The 26,733-nt window shown below is 48.2% G+C and overlaps 1 protein-coding gene across 2 annotated transcripts in view; it reads right to left on the bottom strand.

Moving 5' to 3' along the window:
* Positions 1-26,733, bottom strand: part of RanBP3 (ran-binding protein 3) — a 198,080-nt gene that overhangs the window by 13,073 nt on the left and 158,274 nt on the right. For both annotated transcript variants that reach the window (XM_075875757.1, XM_037431941.2), the window contains 3 exons: positions 25,413-25,767; positions 14,949-15,021; positions 13,594-13,726 (listed from right to left, as the gene is read on the bottom strand). In XM_075875757.1, coding sequence (XP_075731872.1) covers positions 13,594-13,726; positions 14,949-15,021; positions 25,413-25,767 — 561 coding nt within the window. The remainder of the gene's footprint in view (positions 1-13,593; positions 13,727-14,948; positions 15,022-25,412; positions 25,768-26,733) is intronic.

Here is a 26,733-nt window from a genome sequence, read left to right as displayed (position 1 = left end):
AATTTGTGCTTTCTTTTACTTGTTTTACGTCATTATCTCACACGTATACTCATCTGATGTTCATTGCCGTTGTATTCATATTAAAATTATTATTAATATATTCTCATAGTTATTCCTGTTAGGACTTGTATAATAATTGACAATTAGTTCATGTTATTGTTTGTATGAAAATTGTACGAATTCGTGTATGTATTTCTTTTATGCTCCCCTTACACAATGCCCTGTTGGGTCTGTAAGATATTTTGAACAAATAAATAAATAAATAAATAGGCAATATTAGATATGTCTAATAGGCTGAAAACTTGGGCCTGTTCGTACAACGCAGCCACAAAAGCCAGTGCAAATTCATGAGGAAAATGAGAAAACCAGGAGTTGCATTTTCGTAGAGTGCTATGCTTCCTGTCTGCATCATGAATGAGCGTTGTTATATTTTTGTGAATACAGTCGAACACAGGTATATCGAACTCGAAGAGAATCACGAATTAGTTCGATATATGAAACATGGGGGAGGCCTCTGTCCTGCAGCAGTTGTAGTCAGGCTGATGATGATGATGATGAAAAATTCGATATTGTAGAGTATCACTAGTGGCGGCTAGCAGGCTGGAAAAAAAAGATGACGAGCGCTGGTGGCTCGTGGCACGAAGTGACTGGAAGGCTGGTGCTTCTAGCTGGCTGGAAGCCACGGCCGCTGCTCTACTTCGGCAGCTCGCTTCCTCCTGTACGTTTCGTCTGCTCATTTAACCTGCGACGATGGCACGTCACCTACAATTGGTGACCACGGACAGGCGGACAAGCGATCTGCGCTGCACAACTGCCCCCGAGCTCCACGGCCATATTCCAGCCAACGCAAGCCTGGCAGCTGCTATTCGACCCGCCACTGCCACCATTTCGGACCTATCGCCTAGAGTCTTGGTTCAAGCAGTTAGCGGTGGCCTTGGATTGCAACGCCATCTGGATCCAAGAGTTCATGTATGAGGTATTGGAATACCACCTTCCACTAGACCTCAAACGCCGCCGCACATACTTCTCCTGGAGCCCTCGCCCGCATGATGACTCGCGAGATGCCGTGCTCAGGTTTTACCACCTCAAACGTGCTCCTACTCCCTTAAGTGACACAGCAACATTTGGCTCATTACCTTCTAGAACGTTTCCTGCACCTCAGCCAGTTCAGAACGTTCCTCTGCCGACAACAACTGGCCACACAGGTAACAGAGACGAACCTTCCGCGCCAATCTACCCGTCGTTCAAGAGACCCACTATCCTGGAGTTGACGGATCCTGCTTGCGATGTGCCGGTTCTTCCAACAAAAGCATTGCCACTTCACTCCATCGCAGTTTCGACACCGGCCGCTGCTTCGTGCGCCGTCGGATTGGCTGTAGCGACCTGATCAGCTGCACTGTCTGCTCGGGGCGATCCGACGATCTCAGCTATGCCAGCTGACTTGCCTGCAGACTCCTTGCCTGCTCCGGCACCTGTGGAGGCCTACGACACCACCCACACTATGGACTCTGAGCCCGCTGTGGCGATGCACGCCACAAGTTTCCCCAGCACACCGGTGCTTGCTGTTCAAACCCTTCTGGACTGCCAGCCCAAAGACGACTTCTCCAATGGCAGCCAGGGTTTTTCACACGTGCCTGCGAGAATTTCCTCCCACCTCTCTAAAGAGCCACGCCACACGCCCGGGTGCCAGCCTACAAGCAGGATACCATCCACTGTCTTGGACAGCCAATCCTTTGCGCATCCGTCATCTTGTCACCATTTGATGGTGGGTTGCAGCAGTTCTATACACATCCCACGACTCGTGGTTCACCCAGGATGTGCATCGCGTTGTCGAAAGATGCAGTGTTGTTTGTTCTCAGGAAGCCACAACGCACGACGATTGGCAGTACGCACACCACGATGTTTGCACTATTTTCGCCACCAGCATTTCCAACGATCCCCCCTGCTTTGCTCGCTGCTGCTAACGACGCAATATCATCGAAATCCTCGCTCGCTACGTGGATTCCAGTGTCGCCCACCAGAACTGTCAGACTGCTCTGTACGCCTTCTGTCCTGACGACATTCGGACACCATACGAATTGCTGCAAATGTATATGTTTATATGTTTTTACATTTTTTTTACAGTTCTTCTTTATTGCGTAACACGCAAGGCGAGGAGCCCCTGTAGCGTATCATTAGTGGCGGCCAGTCGGCTAGAGAAAAAGACGACGAGCCCCGGTGGCTCATGGCGTGAGGCGCCTGGTACATTGGTGCGTCTAGCTGGCTGGTCGCCACAGCCGCTGCTCTACTTCGACAGCTCGTTTCCTCCTGTACGTTTAGTCTGCTCATTTAACCTATAACAACGGCAAGTCTACGTCGAACGCCGTCTCGTCACCTACAATATAAAAAATAGAGGCCCCAAGCGCTTACCTGTAGTGAATCATCACATACGATAGGCGCATTCAAGAATGACAACTAATTCCGCACACAAGCCGTAATATATTGATTTATTTACTTTAAAAAATCGCTAATCTTGGCCTGCTCCTTCGTTTTTTAAATGTTGAAGACGTCGATCTTGTCGAAATGTTGATCTTATCAAGGCTGTTAGGTGCAACAGCCCGGTTCCCTCCATGTGGCCGATACAATGGCCAATGATGCTAGATGCTGTCGCCAATTCAGCGGCAGAGTAAGCGCATGTAGCCAGCACCTCGCCTGAACGATACTCCTTGTTACAAGAGCTGTTGGTCTGGACATTGCCGTTGGAATCCACGAAGTCATCTGCAGACACTTGGTGTGAAACTGCTGCCGAGAAGCGGGATGAAAGTAGCGAAATGAGTAGTCTATGAGCTCGTCGTCGTCGCCTTCATTGGTTTCCGTAAGTTCCGCCATCTTGAAGCCTGCCTTGCGGAAGCAGATGACCACTGTGTCTGTCTCCACGTCTCTCCAGGCATTGAAAATCTCCACGGGAGAAAACTTTGCGGAGATTTCCAGCCACTCTTTCGTCATTTACCGCTGGATGTCCTGGCTGTTGACAGCTTCGCTTTAGCCAGAAATGGCTTTGCCAACGATGTTGTAGCGCAGCTTGAATCGGTGAAGCCATCCGCTTTGTTTCACCAAGTGCAGCGGCAAACCATTTCGCTTTGGCCATCAGCATCGGACCACCCACCCAAATGTTCTTCGCACGCACTTCTAAAAATCAGGCATACAGTGCCTTTCCTACATTCCCGTGGGCAGAAGCGCACACATGACAGGCTACCGACATTAACTGCTCCGCCGCCTTTCCCTTGATATTGGGCGCAAGGCCCACCACTGGAGGCGCAAGCGCTGCAATCGCTGTGACGTCTGTGGTTGGATCACGTGATCTAGCCTCGCTCCGGTGAAGGAATGCTGGAGGTTGCGTGCGTTGTTTTTTAACGCCGACTTCGCGGTGTTGTCATTTTTTTAACAGCGTTGTATTGCTCCGTCTTCATCTGTGCGGACTACTGCAGACTACACAATGCGGAAAGTTGCAGTGAACATTACCGGCGGCGTGTCACAGCGCGCTACGTACGTGATGGCACTGTTGCGGCCGCTAGCAGTGCCACTGTCACCTCTCTCTTTCTTTGTTGTTGTCGTTGTCATTTCGAGCCCATGGGGTTAAACTGGGCACAGTCCATAAATGCTCACATAAAAGCAGAACATTTAAGTTTCCGCGCACGACCTTTGCTCACAATGAAAAATGAATGTGTAAACAGTTCGATAATGTATACAGCCGATCCCGGATATATCGAATCCGGATATATCGAACTCGAAGGGGATTGCAAAATAGTTCGATATATCGAGAGTTCGAAATACAAAATATGCATATTTAAGGCTTAAATTGAAGAATTTCAGGCCTCAGAAATCGTTACAAGAGCTAACATAATGATTCGCTCAAAAACAAAGTGCGAACTGCTGGTTACCACACTTTATTTAGTCTGTAAACTTGTCTTGCTTCTTGCACGCCATCAAGTTCGAGTCATCCTTAATATCATTGAAGCTTTTCAAATAAGCGAACTTGGCTCCTTTAGCCACAACGTTTATGGACGCAGAACACCACCGCAAGCTTTGTAGCACGGCATAAGCTTGGTTAGCAGCGAAAGCAAAGGCGTTGGCACATTCATAACCGCACGGCTACACTTTCAGGGCACCAACAACGGCAGCCAAAATTTCAGCATCGATGCAGTCAGAAACATTGTCATCTGTACCGATGAAGTCACTACTGTCCGAGATGGTGCCCGGAAACGCTGATAAGTCGCAGAATTCACTGAGGCATGGTACGCCGTTGTCAGCGGTCATGACGAACCAGAGGCGTCACGTGGCCCTCAAGGAATGTTTATGACAGTGTTTTACTTGATGTCGCTCCAAGCGCCAGTCATAATTTTTATCGCTGCGTGAGGAACAACGTTGAGTTCAACTTCCGAACGAGGATTATCAGGAGTGAGGCGAGAAGACCACAAAGCGCAAGAGACGCAACGCCGAGTTCGTCGCAGTTCTCACTGTCGACATGCTGGTGATATTGATGTCACTGTGGCTTTGTAGCTTGCCGCCACTGCTTTTAGCGGTTTTAATGCGAAACAATAAAAAAAACGTAGCTTCTGAGGCACACATTCTGAAATCAAAAACACTAAAAAAGATACGTCACAAGGTTGCACATCTCGAAGGTCATACTTTTCAAGCTCGCATGTCATTGTGCACTAACAAACAAGAAAGGGAATGCGAAGCACATGCGAACATTGCACAGAGATCACCGAGTCACTTCGCATTCTCTTTCAGTGCCCTCGGCAATCGGTCTTTTGGAAAACACTATGCCAGCGTGCTAAGACCTGCAGATCGCGCATCAAATGTACCAATCTACTCGCAAGCACCGCGCAACGAACCAGATCAGCGGGATGAATTGACGCCGTTTTTTTGCCGCCTGCGCGCGAAAGAGGATTGGAACTTGTTAGAACGTGGCCTAAGACTGATCAATACCTATTTGCTAGGAAAAGTGCACTTTCTGGGCTTCGGTGCAGCACAGCGTTTGATATAGCGGATGTCCTGCTGTGCGGGAGTTCGATATATGGGTGCATCGGTCCCATCCTTTTTCATGGGAAAATTCATAGAGATTTTGAACTGTTCGATATAGCCAACATTTCTATATAATACCCCAGTTTGATGTATCCAGGATCGACTGTATTTTAAAATGGGACTCTGAGTCGTCAGAGAGTTAAGATATAGCTCGGAAGTCCAGTTTCTTTTTTTTTGTATTGTTTTCGTTATTTCTACCCTATTCCGGTCTATTTCCTGGTCAGTTGCTTCTGCGTGTACGGCCAGTGCATTCGACGAAACTTTCTTTCTTACATCATACATGTACCGCTCTAATCTTCGCTAAAGCTTATTTTTTCTCGCCAGGGTAACTTTTACCGTAGTCTGCGCCCCCACCGTCCTCCTCCCCAGACGTCCGTCACCATGTGTGTACCCAACCAGGCGGGTTTCCATCCGCCAGTGGCGTAGCCACGGCATGGCACACCAAGCCTGTGCCCCCCCCCCTCCCCTCCCAAGTTTTCTCATGGTATATAGCGCACAAAATAACGGTCGCCCACACCTGCCTGCCGGGACCCCGTTCTAATCAAGGTGGTGCCCCCTCCGAAAAAAATTTCTACCAACATGCCCGCCTTCCGCGACTACAGCTTACAGTGTTTCTTGCTTATAGATTACATCTGTATATAGAATGGGCCCATAGCCACTGTCACTTCCTTCTAATGTTGTTTTGATCTACAGGCGAAAACATGGTCAGCTTCAAAGACTGATTTGTCTTCAAAAAGCTGCCGTGAAATATCGAACAGCTTTTGAATGAAACTGCAAAAAAAAAAAAAAAAAAAAAAAAAAACCTGGACATATGCAATTTTACTGAAACATGATATTGCAGCTTAATCACAGTTCGCAAGACTTTCCAGCATGCTCAAGGGCGTAACATGATACGGCTGGCTGATCACATTTTTAAATTATGATTTACCCCTCTGTAGAAGCTCTGAAACCGAACTGATAATTCATAATTTTGACCTATGTGTGGATGGATAATGTGCAATGTGTGAACTCCGTATGAACACCAAATGTGCAATGTGTGAACACCGTAGAAATTTTGCACAATAGATATTAGAAGCGTGCCACAGAGAAGAGTTACAACTCTGAATGAGGCACGCACGTGCGCGATTTTCCCGTTTGCCCGCAATCATAACAGAAAGGTTGCGGCTGCATGTGGCTGTAAGAATGCTGTGTTGCTTCCCACAAAGCGGGGAATCCGCTTGTGCTGTGTGTGCTTGACATAAATGTAATTTGCACATGCTTGTCATGTCCACTGCGGCCCGTTTTTAGATGCAAATTTACAATGAATGAAGCAGCGTGGTTGCGCGCACCTCTTGCAGCGAAAATAGGTTTCTTTATGATTAATACTCATTTGATGTTTCAATTCAACACAGAATGAGTCGTCACTTTTTAAAGACGGCGCGCTCAGCAGCCGTGATTTTTTTTTCTTCATTTAGGTGGTCATAGCAGTTGACGCTGGCAGTCACGCATTGTGAAGAGCATAACATTTTTCATGGCAATTATTCAGCACTTCATACAGTCAGGGAAGAAGCTGCAGCAATGTTTTACTGATTTCGTTGAGTGGAGTACAAGAATAACAATAAAAAAAGAATACGCGAAAGCGGCAGCGGGCTGCGCAAAAGAGGGCAGCGGAGCAATCCAACCAAGTATGTCCTTGCATCCAATATCTGCCTTGTTTTTCAACAAGGTACTCAGAGTGCTTCGTGGTATCCCGAAGTCGTCCGCGACAATCGAACATTTTTAGCCCGCTTCAACCCTCTGAATAGCCTTCAACTTCGCCGCAAAGTCAAGGCTCTTGAGCTTCTTGACGCTGGCCATAGCTACACGAGAATTCGACAATTCAAGGAGTCTGCAACGGTTTAAATGCTACACATGGGGTGGTACGTAGGCGACGCGACAACAGATGTAACAAAATACAAAGTGCTCGCGAGGCGATAGCCACCTGCGAGGGCATCAGCGAAAAGCGAGCTGTGGTTGCCTGATCAAAACTCACAAAACAGCAACCAAAAATAAAAGACGAAAAGAGGAGGATGTCGGCTCCTTCATTTCTGCTCTCCAAGTCGACGGGTACGCGGGGAAAGTATGAGAGAAAGAGGAACAAACAAACATAAAAGTCCTTGCCGCAGGTTAGAGATTGTGCAGTCCGAGCCCTCTTGCCCTTACCTTTTTTTGAGCGTTTTGGGTTTTGGCGGAGGCGTGGTGCCACGCATAGGACGCTGTGAGTGCCAAATCGCGCCTTCCAACTTGCACGAGCTAACGCGCACTTTCCAGCTCACGTGGCGTTCTATACATCCGAAGGAGGGTAAAAATACCATTCGATATAAACGTGCGAGTTTTTATACTTTTACAAAGAAATTTGAAGGGGATAACTTTTGAGTTCGATATACCCGAAAACTCGGTATGGCGTATTTACTCGCATAATGAACCCACTCACATAATGGACTCACCCCCCAACCTTGATGTTTGAAAAAAAGAAAAAGAAAAAACTTTTCTAAATATATCTGTTAATTTTATTTCGGTATGATAGTTAGGGCTGTTAATGATCGAAACAACGTTAAAAATCAAGCCATTATATGACAAAATAACAACGCAATGAAAGCCAAAGATAGTTATGCAATCATGCTAAACGGTTGCAAGGCAGCGCGAGCGTGGACAACGTCAATTAAAATTTGAAAGTCACGCCTTGTACGACAAAGCGCCATCTGTCGAATGCAGGAGAAACATCTTTGCTGATAGCGCCACGCAAACACAGCCGCACAAAGACAAAGTGCGCGATGTCCAAAATGGCGCTCGTGCTGCGTCGTGAAATACACCGCGCACTCAACATCTCGGACCTATGCTAAGCGCAACTGCACCCATCATGCTGACGGCGCGTTGTGCACCCGCAATGTCTAACACAACGTTTGTGTGCCACCATCCGACGCTGCGTTTTCATTGTTGGATTTGTTGTGACACCTGCAGCACAGGACGAGTTTGGCCGGTACGCTAGCTACACGGCTGGTTACTAACAGCATGCCTTAGAGCATAGGAACCAAGCGGCTGGACGACATTTCGGCGTCAATCCATGCACTTTCTTTACGGGACAAAACAAAAAGAGCTTCGGGCTGCAAAAAAAATTTGTCTCGCATTTCACGGGTCAAAACAAGGAAAGTTGTCACCAGAAATTTATGCTGTTATAACTCCAGTGACTTTTTTCTTCCGCGTAATGAGCCCTACTTTTAAATTGGCGTCAACTTTTTTGAAAAAAAAAAAAGGTGGGTCATTACGAGAGTAAATACAGTATAAGGGTTCGATATAACCGTGTTCAACTGTATAGTGATGTTTTCTGGGCAACGAAAATTTTATTTGGTGTGTTTGTTGCTGTCACTCAAAGCAAGACCTACTTTATTTGTGCAATACAACAGAAAGCACCAGACACTGGAAGAGCAACGACACGATTGGGGCCTCCTCCAAGCTCCATCATAATTGGTGAACACTGAAGCAAGTGCTGTTCAGTGCCTCAAGAAACAAAACTTGAGCACCCGTCGAGCAACCAAATGAAAAAGGAGGTAGCCAAAGCGCTCCTTACGGAAAAGCTGCAAAGGCGCTACCGTATTTACTCGCGTAATCCTCGAACTTGCATAATTCTCGCACCCCCCACTTCGCCCAAGAAAAATATGATTTCTTTTTTTTCCTCGAGTAATTATCACAACCCCGAAAACTGCCGCAATAATGTCGTCTGCTCGTTCCAGCCACTGATGATGATAGCGCGCGCCATCTCTTAAGCATCAAGCGTACTACTGCATGCAGATTCAATCCAATCCAAGCCAAGCAGAAATGGCCAGTGCGTGTTGCGGCGTGTTTTGTAAGCTGTGTCGGTAATCTTGGCACTTTATGGGGTGATACTGAAGCTACACGGCTGCTTCAAGTTCCAAGTGATAGATCATGCACTAAACAACGGCAGCAGGGCCGCCGGTAGGCCGTTCGGAGTCTACGAGTTTTGTGTTCGCCACTGGTGACGGCAGCTAAAAGCCACCAAGACGCGTTGGGCCTGCCGTGTGCCTAAAACTGGGATTAATGGTAAACTTTATTTCTTCAGAAGAAAACTGCGGACGATTCTGCTAAACAGCCATCAGCCCAATACTGACGTTCTACGCTTACCTTTTGAGGGCTCCTGTTGAGCGTCGAACGCTACCGCTACGCCCTTAAGGGGGGGCGCGGCAAGTAAAGTGCCGATTTTGGTCAAAATATGCGATTTTCTGATTTATTTTTTTTCGTAATCTTCAGACCTTCAACTTCCTTGTTCTAAAATATTACAGCGAAACGTGCGCTACAAATCCCGCAAATAGTGTTTTTGCCGAGGCTAGTCGCCGAAAAGTGCGAAAAAAAAAGCCCCTGAAACGGTGTTGTTCACGCCGCACAAACGCGCCAAGTTGTTGACCGTGGGCCGCCATTTTGGTAGCTTTGGAAAGAGGAGAAAGCCGGCTTCCCGATGGTCGCGGTCTCGTATTTCGCCGAGTGAAAATAAAAGCGCGAGGAGCAAGTAAAAAAACGAAAACGAAGAACGGCAATTGGCTGCGCGGGTCACGTGGTAGCAGGCGCGACCTCTTACTGGTCAAAGCTGCGCCGCGCACCTTGGCAACCTTGGAAGCGCGAGCGCATCTGCGGCCGCCGAGTCGAGAATCATCTGGCGTGCGCTTCGTTTTTTGCCAGTTGGCTGTTTTTGTGATAGTTCGCGTGCTTTTTTTACCAAGCTTTGTTTACATCAGTGGTCTCTTCTGAGTGCTTGCTCATACTGCGGTGCTATGTTGTCGCAAAAAAAGTTCCGGAGCGTCCACAAGTACGGCAAGCGTCGGAAAGCTTGGAACAAAGGGCAGACGACTGCGGCTGCCGTCCCAGTCGCAGTTCCGAACGGAGCATGCTCTTCAAGCGTCACGGAGCCTCTACTCAGACCCTTCGCTGATTGTTGTGAGGCCGAGAGTGTGGAATGTGCCACATCGTCGTATGTCAGACCGCCGGATGCCGTCGACCGTGATGGACGCTCTCGCGAACCCGATTGCGGTGGCACCGCGTCGGCAGCCGTTGCAACTCCGGGCGTGCGCGCGTCGAACATTCTATCGCGAGTTTCGGCCCAGATTCCGAGCAGTGAAGAAATCGCGCAGCGGGCGCAGACAAGGCGGGATGTTTTGGATGCCGTAGCATCGAAGTCCGCTTCAAAGCGGAAGCTCGAGCTTCTGAACGAAGGCTGCGACGAAAATGACGGCGGTAAGGACTCCACATTCTTCATTGTAAATAAGAAGATGCTGAACGGTCTGCTTTCGTCAGTAAAGTGCAACAAGTGCGACGAAGGGTCGATACGCCTCGAGACTACGCACTGCCTTGGACTCGCGGCGAGGATGGAACTTTTTTGTGACAATTGTGGCATAGTGAACAGTGCGTGGTCGTCCCCGAGGTGCTCCGGGCAACAAAAAACGAACCCCTTTGAGGTAAACGTGCGTGCTTTGAGGGCTGTGCAGTCAGTTGGCAGAAAACAATCTGCCATAAATGACATTTTTTCTGCGATGGACATTTCGCATCGAGCACTGCACCACAAGTCCTACCAGAGACTGCAAAGGAAGTACAGCCACCCTGCCACCACATCAGCTGCCACCCGCATTGAAGCAGAAAGTGCACAGAAGGTGCATGACATTTACAAGGACCTAGGAGGAGTGCCAGGCAACATTGACGTCATTTACGACGGCACGTGGATGACGAGGGGGCACAGAAGTCATATTGGCGTGGGCTGTGTAATCGAGCTGTACACAGGCTTGGTCTTGGACCACTGTGTCCTGTCCAACTACTGCCAAGGCTGTGCTGTTGGCCCCAAGCCTGGTGACGACAACTATGAGGAGTGGCTTGAGAAACACAAGCCACAGTGCCAAAAGAACACCGATGCTAATGCAGGCCAAATGGAAGTAGAAGCAGCGAGGATCATGTTTGAAAGATCGTTTACCAAGTACAAGCTTCGATACATCAATGTGCTCTGCGACGGTGACAGCCGTACGTACCTTGCCCTCACGCAAGACAAGGTGTATGGCTACATGTTGATTAAGAAACAGGAGTGTGTGAACCATGTGAAAAAAAGAATGGGCACTTCCTTGCGCAACCTTCTTGATGAGCACAAATCCAAAGGCCGAGGACTGAGCATGGGTGGCAAAGGCCGGCTGACGCAGGGCCTTATAAAGAAGTTGACGAATTATTATGGCTGGGCCATTAAGAGCCACCCCAACGATGTTCCTGGCATGGAGAGGGCCATCATGGCCACTTATTACCATGTAACATCCACAGACCAGGATCCACACCACGACCTGTGCCCAAGTGGGACTGACTCCTGGTGCCCGCACAATCAGGCATTGGCCAAGGGAGAGCCGCTGCCGCCTCACAAACATAAACTGCCCCCTCACGTGCGAGGGGCACTGCTGCCAATCTACAAGCGCCTCTCGAACAAAGAGCTCCTTGAAAGGTGTGCGCAGGGAAAAACCCAGAACGCTGTGGAGAGTATGAACAGCCTCATTTGGTCACTCCAGTCCAAGAGCCAGTTCGCCTCCCTTCGAAGTGTGGAAAGTGCAGTTGCAGATGCAGTCTGCCGTTTCAATGGTGGCTGCAAGAGTGCGCTGCAAGAGATCACTGCTCAACTGGGCTTCAATCCAGGAGACTGCTCTTTGCGGCGAGCAGCCGAAAAGGATGCCAAAAGGGTGAAGAGGGCTCAAAAGGCGCATTGTTCCACGACAAAGAAGCGCAAAACTGGGTTGCGCTCTACAGAGGCCAAGGCCACAGCATCTCAGGATTACTGCCCAGGAGGATTCTGAGTGTTTTAGGCATGTTGTGAACTTCCAAACAAGAGTGAACTTTCAAAGTCAGTTTTCTCAACTCTTGATTTTCGCCTATGTGCCTTCGCTAGAACATCTGTCATTTTTTAACAAAGACTGATAGAGTCGTTCCGTTTTTTGCACTAGGCTCAGGAGGCCTTTAGCAGTGCAATAAAGCTTTATCTCTCTTCTTACTCATCATTTAAAATTTTTAGAACACATTTTATAATTACTGCGATGTGTGCGCAAAACAACATCCATGTTTTGGAAATTTTATTTATGGTTACAAGAACTAGAAAAATCAACTAATAGCTTCTTTGCACAAGTTGATGCTTTGGGAACATAATAATATGAAAAAATAATTTCATTTAGCAATAATTATCTCTTTAAGTGTGAAGAGCTTAATTAGTATAATTATGCTTGTAACTCAAAAAGTACAAGAGGTATTTGAAAACGGTTTTCATATTTGGAATCCTCACAATCATCCACATACACACACCAAATTTCATCACAAACAGTACATTAATAAAAAAATTAGTTTTACTTGCCACGTCCCCCCTTAATGCCCACAAGCTTTGCGTATGGTATTTCAATTCTTGACTATTTGCTTCCACTTTTTGTGTCTCAAATAAATCTTGCCTTGTGTTGAACCTCTGCTTTTATTGTTGAGGTAAGTTCTAATTAGTACTTTTTAAAGCTTGTGGGGGTGCTGACACCCTCTGTAAAGTTGTTTGCGCCGTGTGGCGCACGTGTCTCGCACCAAGGCCGCATTTTGGGTGACGACCGCCGAGCGATAGATGGCATGTTCGCGTTGAGTACCACTGTTGGTAGAATGGTGGCGTTGGCGGTCACCCCTGGCGGAAGGCAGGCCTTGGTGGCGGGCGAGAGTTGAGCGAGTCTCTTGCTGCGCATGGCGGCTGCTGCGAAGGGTTGTCTCTAGCGTGGGTCGGCTCCGCGCGTGGCACCGCGGGCCTGCGCGCCGGGGGGGCCCACGTGGTAAGTCAAGCGTTGGCGCCGCCGCCTTGGGTGTGTTATGGTGTCTGTCATGTTATTGTGTTTGGTGTGTTAATGTGTTATGTTGTTTGTATGGTAGCGTGTTAAATACAATTGATGTATCATTCGGCAGACGATATCGTTGTCTAAATTAGTTAAATAAGCTATGTATGTTATTTGGTTTGTACCGACCGCGTCTTCTGTGTCTGTTCACTCTAAGAGCGTGGCGTGGTGCTCGCTCGCCACGTCGAGACCCCACAAGCTTGCTGTAAGTTGCTGGTGTGAGAACCCCGATTTGCGGCCACTTTGTTTTCTTTTTCGCTCGGTACATTTTCGCGGAAAGTTTTCCTCGCGTAATTCTCGCACTCCCCAACTTTGCATCAGTTTTGCGGCAAAAAAAGTGCGAGGATTATGCGAGTAAATATGGTATGCTAGAAAGAAATAGAACTTATCAGCACGACTAGGTGGAGTCAATATGTATGGCAACTCTGAGCATGTGCATATGCCTTCAGTTTGTCACCACATTGAATAGTCAGTAGCCACACCACTGTGTTGTGCAACTGTGTTTTCTCACGGTATCCGATCTTTTTATAGTTTGAACAAAGCAAAGGGATCACGCTGAACCAAGCAGCCCTATTGTCAGGTTTTTCATTTTCTTCGGTAGTCAACGCAACAGCTTTCCACTCACCTGCAGATGAGACATCAACAGGCTGCTCCGTGGCGGCAACGGTGCTTCCACTGGCCTGTTGCTGGAACTGCTGGAAGGAGAGCTCTGTCGACGTTGGCGCAACCGAGGAGTCCGACGAGGTGTCTTCGAAGTTCTGCAGCATGTAAGGAATTGTGCTACATTGCCTGAGTACTTATCATTCAATTCGGCGACACTAATGAATATTAAAGACATGTGCATTTATGAAAAAAAGCTTAGGGTCACATGAAACGAGGATGCAACAGCCAAAATAGAATTGGCAGCAATTTTTGGAGCAGCAAAATGCTACTTCTGGAGCACTAAAATCTAAATCTGGATTAGGCTATAGGGGAAAAAAATTATCACGTAAGACCAAATTTAAAGCAGTATAAAAAAATTACATTTAGAAAGAAATGTATGTACAAAACATTCAATTCACCTAAATCGAGCAGAGAGGACATGAGCACTGCTCTTACAATAGAAGTAGTATCCTGAATTACTCCACTTAGCAAACAATGATGATCGAAGTCCACATGAGCATTTCTCGCACCTGTTGAATCCTTTGAAATACTCTGCGAATTCAAATGTGACTCTGCCATGCTGGCGACCTTGAAATTCCGGAGCTTCGTAAAACCCTAGTGTAGAGGTAGCAAAAAAAAAAAAAAAATGGTACACAAGTTTTTTTTTTTTTTTTTTAAGGCAGCAGAAATGTCATTCGCTGCTCCAAATGATTTAAAGTAACCTTATAATGGATGTCAGCGATCATACAAGTATTCATAATTATGGGGGGGCATACACGCACGAGTAGCTAAACAACATGTGGTGTGTCCCGTGCCTGGCGCTAACAGCCCCTTCCCAATTATATTACACTCTTCCACAGGACACCAGTGTACTGCAGCGAAGGTGGCTTTTAAGCACCGTTCTACGTGGAATAAAGCCAAGATCCTGAGTGCAGAACATTGACTAGACCAACGAGGACATAAGGAAGCACAAAATTATACAAAATAAAAGTAAACGACAAATCTATGGCATCCCACTAACATCCGGATGTGACAATTTTGGCCACCAAATCTAAATATTAAACTTGGGTCTCCATCTCTTCTCAAAATGACGCACCTTTGATGGCAAAACTATTGATAAGAGGGTTGCCAGAAGACAATTCAATGCGCTTACAAAGTTGTCAGTCAACTTAGATTTAAGTGAACCCCTACTATTGTGCAGCAGAAAAAAAGGAAACCATGCGAGGGCATTCAACAATCGAAATGACAGCCATTTATCAATACCCACAGTCCTCGAATAGTATTTATCTTCGAGTAACGGCAAAGGAGGCAAGCTAAATTGCAAACAAGGTTACTTACCGCAGCCCGCTCTCGCAGGTTCTCACCAAAGACAAACCCATCAGGGGGCGCTGCTGCGTGTGGCGAGTGGTTCCTGCAGCAGAGATTGCAAAGCACACTCAAAACTCTATACTATAACAAAGTTGCATGTTACTAGAAAGCAAGTTTGTTATATCCGAAAATTCATTATAAAGGTTATTCCTGACACTGTGCATCTTTGCAAGACACTGTGCATCTTTGCAAGACTATTTTTTATTTACTTCTTTACAATCGATGTTTCGTTGCATTTAGGTTTGAGTGTATAGTATAGGTCCACTGAAGTGAGAAACAATTCTGCTACTCTCAGCAAACTAGCCTTCCACAGCATAAAGAATACCAATTTAGCCGCGAGAAGACAGTTCAATTCTGCGCTTGACCTTTCATTTTGCTGCTATCGCGTTCATTGCTTCACCTTTGCGGCAAAGCTGTGATTTTTTTTTTACTGCTAAATACCGTATAAACCGGACTATAGGTCGAGTGAGAATATAGGTCGACCCCCCAAGTTCAGGTTACCAAAAAAGAAAAAAAAAAGGAAAACAACCCAAAACTGTCGAACCACATTTAATAGTAAATTAGGCGCACCGCACCCCGATCGTCGGAGCTCCCTTAACCACCATCGCAACTGCTCCTATTGGTCCGACGAAGCACCACTGTCTTTTGAAGACGAGAGTTTGTCGTTGGCCGCCTTCCACAGTGTGTTGTCTTCAGTGCCATCCAGCGAGTTGCTGATTCAACATTTCTTGAAAGCATTTTCCACCATGGAATCCGGCAAGGAACGCCAGGCGAAAAGCACCCAGCCACAAAGTCGTAAGCGGAGGCCTTTGTAGGCGGCCCGTCGTTGTCTTGGGGTTGTCACCGGACATCCACCTTTGGTATTCCAGCCACACTCGGTCCTTGAATGGCTTGTTTAGCACAACGTCGAGCGGCTGGAGGGTGGACGTCGTACCGCCTGGTATCACGGCGAGGTCCGTTTTCCCGTTGCCGAGTGCGTGCTTCACTGAGTCAGTTAAGTGGCCACGAAACGCATCCAACACTGTATGCTGCAAAGACGCAGCAGTGCACCTGGCCGACGATTCCACAGCACTCTTGTCCATTCGAGCATCATGGCCTCGTCCATGTATCCCTTTTTGTTGACGCGAACAACAACACCAGGCAGGAACACTTTGTTCGGCATTGTCTTGCGTTTGAAAATGACGAAGGGCAGAAGCTTTCTACGTTCTGCCGTGCATGCCAGCATGACGGTGAAGCGCGAGTGCTCGTTGCCAGTGGACAACAGCTTCACATCCCTGGCGCCGCGCTGCGTAATCGTGGTCGAGGAAGGCATGTCAAACCACACGGGGTCTCATCGGCGTTGCCAATCTGCCCCATCATGTAGTCGTTTTGCTCCCAAAGCCGGTTCACGAAGCGCTGAAAGTTTATGAGCTTGTCCTCGAACTCCTCCGGTAACTTTTGACAGATGGATGTGCGCCGCCGGAGAGAAAATCCTTTGCGTCGCAGAAATCAACGCACCCAAGAGTTTGGTGCACGGAACTCTTCTCTCGTGAATCCAGCTTCTAGAGCGAGTTCCACGGCTTTCTTGCGAATGGTATCCACGGACACTGGCAGCTAGCGCGCATGAACTTCCCGCACAAAGTCCGCTAGCTTATCCTCCAGCTGCGGATGAACAGCACTTCGTCCACGAAATGACATTTTTCTAGGATTGCACATCTGCAGCTTCCCTTTCTGTGCCCTCCAATAGCGCACGCTTTTTTCCGAATGTGGCGCTGAGCAGCCATATTCCCGTTCGCTTCTGCGAACTCAACAACATCTAGTTTAAACACAGCTGAGTACTGCCTCCTCGCACCGCTACTCATATTCAGTGAACGAAAAAAAAAAAGACCACTAAAAATGCACCGCAATATCAAGCGGAGCGAAAACTCGGAACAGATCGGAAGCAAATCATGAACACAAAGAAAACAGACGAAAAGATGAAAAAAAGAGCTTGTGATTGGATTTGGATGTGGATATGGCCGTATCCGGCTTCTCAAGCACATGCAAGCCACATGTTGCCAGACAGCGGCACACTTTTGGCTAGATACTGCTATATAAGACGACTATATAAGACGAGGGGCCACTTTAGCTTATTATTTCATTGAAAATATCTCAACTTACATTCCGGTTTATACGGTAGTACAGTCGAGCCCGCTTATAACGAACCTGAGCCTGACGCAGCGTCCGTTCGCTGTATCCCAAAGTTCGTAGTAAATGAAACACAGCTTTTTAAAAAAGTTGCGAGTGAAAACACAAACTTTTTTTGCACCAAATAAGTTTTTGATGCACATGTTTCGAAGAGCAGAAACTATAAGGGCGGTCTCAAGTTTATTTAAAACGGCAGGCTGCTCGTTCGCCGAGGCCCGTGGCATATGCTGTATGAGGCGCTGGCTCTAAAGCTTCGTCGTTCTCGCAATCCGATTTCTCCAAATCGCTCTCGCCACGTACTACATTCACAATGCCCCAATCCATGCACGGTTCCGCAGTGTCGGCATCATCATCGGCCGTAATGAAATCATCGCAACAATTGTCCCACCCGCTCTCCTAGGTCGGAGTCGACGACGCACTGCCACAAATCGCCGCCGCAGTGGTCCTGTTCGGAAGCTTCAGGCTCGGCATCGGGCCCGACAATCGACGAAGTCGGCCTCGCGAAAATAGTTTCGCGCACATTTAGCCGTCACTGCCACCCACGAAATATTCACCACCTCCACAGCTGAATACCGGGACGCCTGAAGTGGCAAGTTAGCTGCCAGGTGGTCAACATCTATGAGCAAGCGCTCCGCAATGCGGCACCTAACATGCGGATTACGCTCAAGCGAAGCGGTCACACTTTCGACGTTTTGTTGAGCGGCTTGAAAAGCGTGCTAGTCCTCCCGTCGGCCATCATGACCACACACACACACCAAGAGCGAGCAAGACGCACACACGCACGGAACAGCTCTGGGCTCATTTCCAGTTGGAAAACAAAACTAACTCGAGCCAGCGTGGCGGGCGTCGCAGAGCGATGGATTCGGGCGAAGAGCAGACAAGCGAGGGGATCAAGAGGGGAGAGCAGACTTGCGAGAGAAAGGCAAGGAGTTGCAATAAAGCACGGGGGCATGAAAGATTCCTTCCTCCGTGCGATAAAGAGGGAGGAGGTTGCGGCGGGCGGGCGACCTTGAAAACCAAAACACACGGGAAGGAGGCAGGTTGGGTAGCTTGCTTGAAAGGTCCGCTAAACTCGCACGTAGAAAAACTTGAAAAGAGTGCCAGCGCGCGCAGAAGTCAAATCATGGCCGCCTCGATCGGCGGCCGTGATAGTGAGTGAGTGAAACAACTTTATTGACGATCCGGCATAAAGGGGGAAGGGGTAGGGGGATTAAAGCGAGACACTAGTGTGCTCGAACGTCCCGGAGCAGCAACCTACTCGCGTCAAACCCGTGGGGGCGCCGCTTTCGGCCGCTGGCGTTCCAGGATGCTAAGCACCTGCTGGACCACGTCTCTTTGATTGCCTGGCTCTCGGCTGATTATTTTGCTGCTTATGGCAGTTGGCATTACTTCTTGGTTACCCGGCGGTGGTGCACAGTCCCAAAGGAGGTGTCTCTGGGTGACTCGCACCTTCTTGCAGTGTTGGCATACATCAGTGGTGTAGACCTCCGGGCAAACGTGCTTTGCCCAGACAGGGGTCCATATTGCTTGTACTTGCAGCTGCCGTAGTGTGGCTGCTTCTCTGCGTTGTAGGTCTCGGTGAGGCGGTGGGTAGAGGCGTCTGCTCGTTCTGTACCACTGCAGAACGTCGGCGTAGGTTGTGATAAAATACTCTCCGTCTTCGGCATCGGGTCGTTGCGGCTCCGAGGAATGCGTTGACAGAGACCCGCAGCTAGTTAGCGCGTGTGCCTCCGTATCTGCCTCCTCGTTGCGGTTCGGGCCCACGTCCAGCTCCCCGGCGTGCGCAGGGAACCACTTGACGGTAATGTTAGTTTCCGGTTTTGCTATAGTTGAACATACTATAGTGGTTCCATGGACGTGGTTCCATGGACGTTGCAGTGGTTCCATGGACGTTGTTTGTAGGCCGTGATAAAAAAATCGTCTTGTTGCGCCGGCGGGTTTGCCTGGCCTCACGAACTTCGATATTTTGCAATTCATTCCACGCAAATTAACAGCCGTTTTTGTGCTTCGGCACGCGCGCGGAAGGCATGCTGAGCCGAGTGCGAAGTGAGCGAGAACAAGTCTTAAACACGAAAAGAATTGCAAATTATCAGAGTTGGTGGGGTAGCGTACGCGCGTGCACTAGACGCAGACTATCGGATACAGTAGGTGGCCGACGATGTTGGCAAATGGTCTGGTCACTCCAGGTCGGTGACGCCAACGACAGTACCAGCGATTAAAAACAGGGTATGTGGCCGACCGGTCTTCAAAAGATCGGTGGCAGTAAGAAAACACGGGCCTCGTCTGGCGATGCGGAGTGCTCAGAGTAGCGGGGGGACAAAGGACGGAGGGGTGCGTAACAAAAAGCGGTCGGGGAGAGCGGCACCTAGAGGGGCGCGGAGGCAGAATCGGCGTTTAACAATAAGAATGTGTGGGCACCTCGCTGATGCCTGATCAGTGGTCGAAATTGGTTTCCCGGGAAGTCGGCAGACCGCTGACTCCGTTCGCTGTAACCGATCAGCGGCGCTCAGAGACGTTCGTTGTAAGTGCGATTTTGTGCCATTGAAACAATGTATATTTTGATGGTCACGCGTATATTGTTCGTTTTAAGCGAAAGTTCGTTTTCGTTATATGTGGGCTCGACTGTAGTACGTAGCCACCGGTGGCACATACCTGCTCTAGAGTGCGTACGTGTCACAAAGGAGGCAAGATGGGAGATCGCTGTACTTGGACTGTCCACTAGATGGACCCACGGACAGACAGACAGACAGACAGACAGACGGATGAACAGACACACGGACAAACGGACAGATGGATGGAGGGGCTCACAGACGGAGGCATGGACAGACGGACGGAGGCATGGATGGTCAAGCGGACGAACGAAAGCAAGAACGAACGGACAGGCGGAAGCATGGGCAGGCTAGCGGACACTTTGCCCCACTCATCATCATTCACTCCGTGGATATGCTGTGATTTTTTTAATGGGCAGCCAGCTAAGGTGTGAAACTTCAACACGGAGAAACGCTCTTTCCGATGAATCCAAAAAGACACCTCCTGACCGTGCCCTCGCGAAGATGTAATTTTTTGAAAATCAATGTTTTCTCTCCATTTCCAGAAACACTTTCACTACCTAGGAGGGTGAAACGAAATTTTTGAAGCACTTCTGCGCGGTTTTAACTGTAGATATTTTGGAATCACATAGAAAAAGGGTTACAGATACTGAAAACTTGATTTTTAAAAAATCGATTTTTTTTTGCCATTTTTCGCTATACCAAAGCCGCGTGCGAGAGAAACCGGCCAAGGGCAACCGATCCAATTGGTTTTGAAAACTCTTTTGCGTGTGCGAGAAGCCACTACCCAGTATATTCTAGTACACTGTAATCCCGACCAGCGGCACGGCCAGAAAATTTTATAGTCCAGGTCGGGGCAGAGGGGCTCACTACCCTTTCAAATGTTTATGCATGAATTTGTACGTGTGCATGTACATACACTAGGACCCCTTTATAACAGACTGATGTATTAGACACAAGTGTGCTGACATAATGAAGTAGGCACTGATGACAAAATAAAACCACAGTGCCTTGCTTACAAGAGATACCTTACATAAGGAATAAGAACTGATCCCCATGTCTCTATTTGAAAAGGTTCTACTGCAAACAGTAGAATTTCAGTGATACCCATTTGAACAGGAAGCAAAAGTATTCCCATCACCTAAAATTTTGTATCACCAAAAAAAGGTACTAAAATTGTTTTCAAACACCAATATACATACAAAACATTCATTTCTATAAAAAGCTATCAAAAAAATGAGTGTACTAATTTATTGCACATTTGTTCAACGCTTTATAGCTACTTTCGATAACTGCACATTTCATCTAATCTGGATGTTATTTTTGGTGCCACAAAGTTTGAATCAATGAGCTTTTTGCTTAACTAGTAGATATAGTTAAACTGAGGTCCGACTGTCCCAATGCTCTACCTTGTGAAACTTGTCCAACATGTACACTTATCATCAAAGTTTTTGACCAAGGAAATAAAATTCACCGACGTTTATTATACTGTATATACTCGCATTACAAAAAAGTCGCTAATCAGAATTCTTACGGTAGCTATCATGAACATAACCAAAACTAAATGCAAATTAAGGCTTACCTTTGTAATAAAATGCTCGCATTACGCAGGAGCTACATGCATGGCGCACTGCCCTTTTATTTTTTACCTCTCGGACCCCATAACGTTCATTCAGACTCCTAAGCATCACTGGCGACAGTGTCGTCGCAGCACGATTCCCAGTCGGAACTGGCAGTGTCTTCACTGTCCCACAGAGGGTCATCTTCAGTTCCGTCGAGCGCGTCGGAAATGCCAGCGACAGTCCATTCCGCCGCATAAGCGTGTCGTCCAGCAGGAACTGGCGGGGAAGTTCTTTGTTGCTACTCCCAGCCTCCGGGAAACTGTGCACGCCTGCGTCCGTATCATGTCTAATGACACTGAATAAGCGTCCTTGCGCATGTCCTTCACGTATTCGAGGACTGCCTTTTCAATGTCAGGGAACTTGCCGGATTTGGGTCGGCGGAAAGCCCATTGCGTGCTGTTAGTAGCCATGAACTCGTCGTGCTATTTTTTCCAATATCGGATCAGGATTACGTCGACGCCGAAATGTCTGCCGGTAGCGCGGTTGCCATGCTCTATCACGTAGTCAAGCGTTTTCAGCTTGAACGCGGCAGTAAAGCTCGCATACTGCCCCATGGTGAAACGGCGCTTCAACAGACGATCACAAAGCACACACAAAAAACCAAAAACTTGGTCTCAGGAAAAAAAAACAATGCTGCGGGATGAACACAGGTCGACCAACAGGCGGCCGCCGCTGTAACAGTGCGGGAATGTCAAAACAAACATGGCGGCCCTTTGAGCGAACCACTCTGTGGAGCGAAGCCACCGCATTTTTTTCCTTCTTTGCGTCAGTTACAGAGGTTGCGAGTTTGTCACGCGCGTCAGAACAGTTTCTTCCATCTAAATAAGGAATGCTTTCAGTTAAGGGGGCACACTGGTCTTAGAAACTTTTTTTTTTGCTTTCCAACCAATTTTAATGAAACTCCATGGGCTTGTTCAGTTTTTTTAGCTGATTTCAAATATCCAATTAGTTTTGATGTAAGCTAATTAGTTCCTGTGATAATTAAAAATCTTTCGTGACTGTTCTTGAGAACAATGGAAAAAAACTAGTCAACAAAAAATTACCAGCATGGCATGAATAGATACTAGAAGTTGTGGAGAATGAAATGACGGAAGCAGTTTTTTTGTCTGGCAATCACACATGCAAGTTTACATCAATTCTAATTTCTCGGTTTAAAGTATGCCTGCTAACCAGTTATAAACAATGCTAATTAAACAATTATTGAAACGTGAAATGCAAAATCTGTTTCCCTTACTTCAAGGTTTAAACATTCAGCTTGACAATGCAAAAGAAATTATCTTTCTAGCTGCACCGCGTGCCGAGATGTACCTCTCAAGAATTTCCTAAACGTCAAAAATATGCATTTTGAGAAAATGGCAAAAAACACAAGGGTGCCTTGTTTAATGTAAACGGTAAAACATTCTGTACATTTTTGGAGCGAAATGACTAGTAGGCCCCAGAAGCATAGTCCCCTTGACTGCTGGCATCCAGGTGCCGCTTCTTGAGCGTCTGCTGCACATTTTCTGCAGGTAGAGTACCTGGTTCGGCGGAGGTCTTTTTCAGCCATGCGTTTGCTACTCAGTAGGCCGGGGTTCAAGCACAGCTCTTTGAGGATCTTGGATGATGTTACTTGACTTCCGGCATTAAACCTCATCACTGCCTCGGTGACCGCAGCTTCTACACTGTGCAGTGATGCATGGCGCTCCTTCGGGGCCAGCGACCAAATCACAGAGTGGAGACTTTCATTACTGTTCTGAGTCTTGCCTCGCTGGCAGCGCTCCAGCAGCTTCTTGTCGCGTTCGTACACTGGAAGCAAGGCCTCACAGACATGCGGCGGCAGGTTGTAGCGGTGTTTGGGGGCCGGCTCACCCCTGGCCTTGGCAGCGTTCTGGCGGCACCATGAGTCAGGACCTGTAGGGCACAGGCTGTGGTTGGACACGGCATCATTGGACGTCACATGGTGGTATGTGGCCATCACAGCATTGTGCATGGCTGGCACGTCCCCTTTGTGAGATTTGATGGCCCAGCCATAGTAAGAGGTCAATTTGTTAACCAGGTCACCAGTCAGCCGCCCCCTACCACTGAGGCTCTCAGAGCCAGCTGGCCTCTGCTTGGGGAGATTGCGCAGTTGCGTGCCCATCCTCTTCTGGACGTGGTTCACACATTCCTCTTTGGTTACCTTTATAAAACCATACACATCTGCTTCCTTTAAAGCAGGGTAGGTGCGGCAGTCGCCATCAGAAAGAACTGTAGTGTATCTCAGCTTATGACGCTCCCACGACCTCTGAAACAGAATGAGGGCAGCTTCCACTTCCATCTCTCCAGCTTTTTTTGTGCTGTGTTTCTGGCAGTGGTGGTTCGCTTTCCACTCGTCGTAGGACGAGTCACTTTCTTTAGGCGCCCGCTCGCAGCCGGCACAAAAATTGCAGAACACGACATAATCGAGCACAAGCCCCGTAAACAACTCGATAACTGTGCCGACTCCGATGTGCGACGAGTGTCCCCTCGTCATCCAGGAACCGTCGTACGACACAGCGATGTTGCCCGGGTTGCCGAGGTCCAGTTCCGCGTACAGTTCCCGAACCGATCGCGCGCACTCCGCGGTCAGCTTTTCCGACGCACGAACAGCTGCGGCCGTCAGTTTCGTCTTCACGTAGCTCTGCCACGTTTTGTTGTGCAGGCCGCGCGAAGAAATGTTCATCGATGAAAAAACGTCGTTGAATGCCGTTTGCTGATTGCCAGTAGACTGCATAGCGCGCGCGCCCAAAACATTGATGGCAAACGGCTTTGCCTTGCTCTCGCCGTCAACGTGCGGCGAGCTCCATGCCACCGACACATCGCCGCAGGTCGCGCACGTAAGCACTAGCTTTACGACAAGGCCGTACTCCCTGTCCTCTTTGCCGATGTTTACATCACCGGAGCACAATTTGCACTTCACTGCACGCATTAGTTCGTTCAGCTGGTCCAAACTCACGATCAAAAACCGTGTTTCGTCCAGCGGCGTGGCTGCGGCATCGTCGATATAGGCTAACAGGCCGCACTTGCGTTGTGTTGCTCCAGTTGAAGCGAGCTCTTGCAGCTTGTTTTCGGCGTTGCGACGCACCTCTGCCACTTCTAACGGGTGCAGCACTGCTGTGTCAAGACGAACGCGGCCGCTGCCGGATGCGTTATCTTGAGCGGGCGGCGGCGGAGGTGCTAAGCCTATGTTATCAGGGGCCTCGCTGCTGGCCACGGAAGGTGGGTCGCTTGCTCGTTCCGCGCTTCTCGCTGACGCGGAACGGCCTTTGAAGTTCTCGAGGAGCGACTTCTTTCTTTTTTTGCCGTACTGATTCCTTGTGTGGAATTTCCTTCCGGCTTTCCACATCGCGCGCGATCCTTGGCTAATCCATCGTTCTCAGTCCGAGCAATATGGCGCCTGACTGCGCCGCCGACGGCACGAAGCAGACGACACACGCCGCTTGCGGCCAATCGCGTTGCGTTGTTTAGTCACGTGCGCTCGCCGGCAAATAGGAACGCGTATTTTTGCTCTTTTTTGGCGCGTGTTTTCTACTCTACCAATGAGCGGACAGGAGCCAGAGTGGCGGGAAATTGAAGACCGCGCTTTCAAATGAGACCTAGATCACTGCGATACTGCCCGTGGCGCAGCTGCGGGAAATTATTGAAAAATTGCCATTTTGGCGTCAGAATCTCGCCAAATCGGGCCCGTACGGCTTTTATAAGTAGCTGTTACTGCTCAAGTACCAACTTTCCGGAGGAAAAACTGAGCAAACTAATAGAAAAATACCTGTAGATTTCAAAAATGACATCTAAAAAAAATGCGTTTTGGGGCAATTTTTTGGCCCCAAAGACCCGTGTGCCCCCTTAAATCCGTAAATGTACGGCATTAGCATAGTGATGCCCGCTTTCAGATCACAGAAACAATGATAGGCGCGTTCAGCTAGACTTGGCACATAAGTTCAGGGTGCGATCATTACGCGGGGGAAAAAAAGTCGAATTTAGACGACAAAATTTAGGGGTGCGATCATTACACGAGTAAATACGGTACTGCCAAACATGAATTCTGAGCACCCCTAGCATACTGTTCCGCTTTCAAATCTCTCAAGAGCACGAGCACTCACGCGTCGTCTGCTGCCGAGCTGAGAAGTCCAGCGCCGCTGCTGAGGTTCACTAGGTGGTCTGACGACGACGACGTGCCGTTTCGTAGGTCACCCAGGGCCAGGCCAAAGCTGCCGCTGCCCTCGCCGATGGCCCGGCCGTTGCTGCTGGAGGTTGTGGTGCTGCCGCTGTTGTCATCCTCTGCACCAGAGCCCGCGCTACTGGTCCGTGTGCCGTTCGTGACAGGGCCAGTGGTGGACTCGCACGTTGACGACACCTCGCGGAGGTCCCTGGAAGCCGACGGCATCTGCTGCTGTTGCTGTTCTCCGGGAACAGATGCGGCGGCCAAGTTGTCCTTTGTTTCCGTGGATGCAACATCTGTCCACACAAAAAAAAGGGCGAGGGCAAGGGGGAAACAAGATAATAATAAAAAAACTCGTAATAAAATAATAATATTGTAATACTGTAATACTGTAATAAAATTCATACATTGCAGACAGCAGTATTAAAGATGATGCAGCAACCTCTTGCAAGGCCTCATTCACAATAAAACACATAAAACAATAGTGCATCCCGCACAAAAGGAAAAATTAAAACTCAAGGAGAAGAAAACGACAGGAATTGAGGTGCTCAATTTGGTTCACTGCATGCCTATGAATACAAAGAACATATATGCAAAAAATTGGGAATCGGTTGAAATCATGGGAAGATGAAAAATCAAATCCACCAGTGGGAACTGAACTTGCACACTCTACAATACATAACCAAGGCTCTAGCAATCCCAGCTATCCTTTTATAGTCTTTACGATGTAACGGTGCACATGCACTGAACCTGGTCCGAACAATGTTGGTATTACTAGTGCCAGAGAAGCACAGGCAGCATGACCTATTAACCACAGGCATTACTCAGCATGCAAACATAAGAAAAGCAGCAGGTAAGGACTGCTGTGGTAACACTGCTGACTACAGACGTCTACGAATGATAACTTATCCCATAAAAGATGCACTTATTTGGACCGACCACAGTCGCAGACCATTCGTTCCGACTCAACGAAACTGCCGGGAAGTGCAAATAATTGAGTTTGAAAAGAAAGATTCACCAGAAAACGAACATCTTTATTGGCCCTGTGGCCGGAAACCCTTGTCAATGCGCGTCTGCACGTACCCGCATACACTTAAGCGCAACCAAGTTATTTCAGCCGGTGTTTGGCTACTGTAGTGCGGGTGGCGCACCGAAACTATAGTCACATTTCTGTCTAGTGCCGAACCAGGCACAATACAGCACCATCTAACCAGATGAACATCTTCAGTTGGGAATGACCAGATGTAGCGAATTTTACAGTA

This window comes from Rhipicephalus microplus, chromosome 10 (assembly GCF_043290135.1).
Source record: "Rhipicephalus microplus isolate Deutch F79 chromosome 10, USDA_Rmic, whole genome shotgun sequence".
NCBI lineage: Eukaryota > Metazoa > Arthropoda > Arachnida > Ixodida > Ixodidae > Rhipicephalus > Rhipicephalus microplus.
The sequence above is the reverse complement of the archived record's forward strand: the minus strand, read 5'-3'. Positions and strand labels throughout refer to the sequence as shown.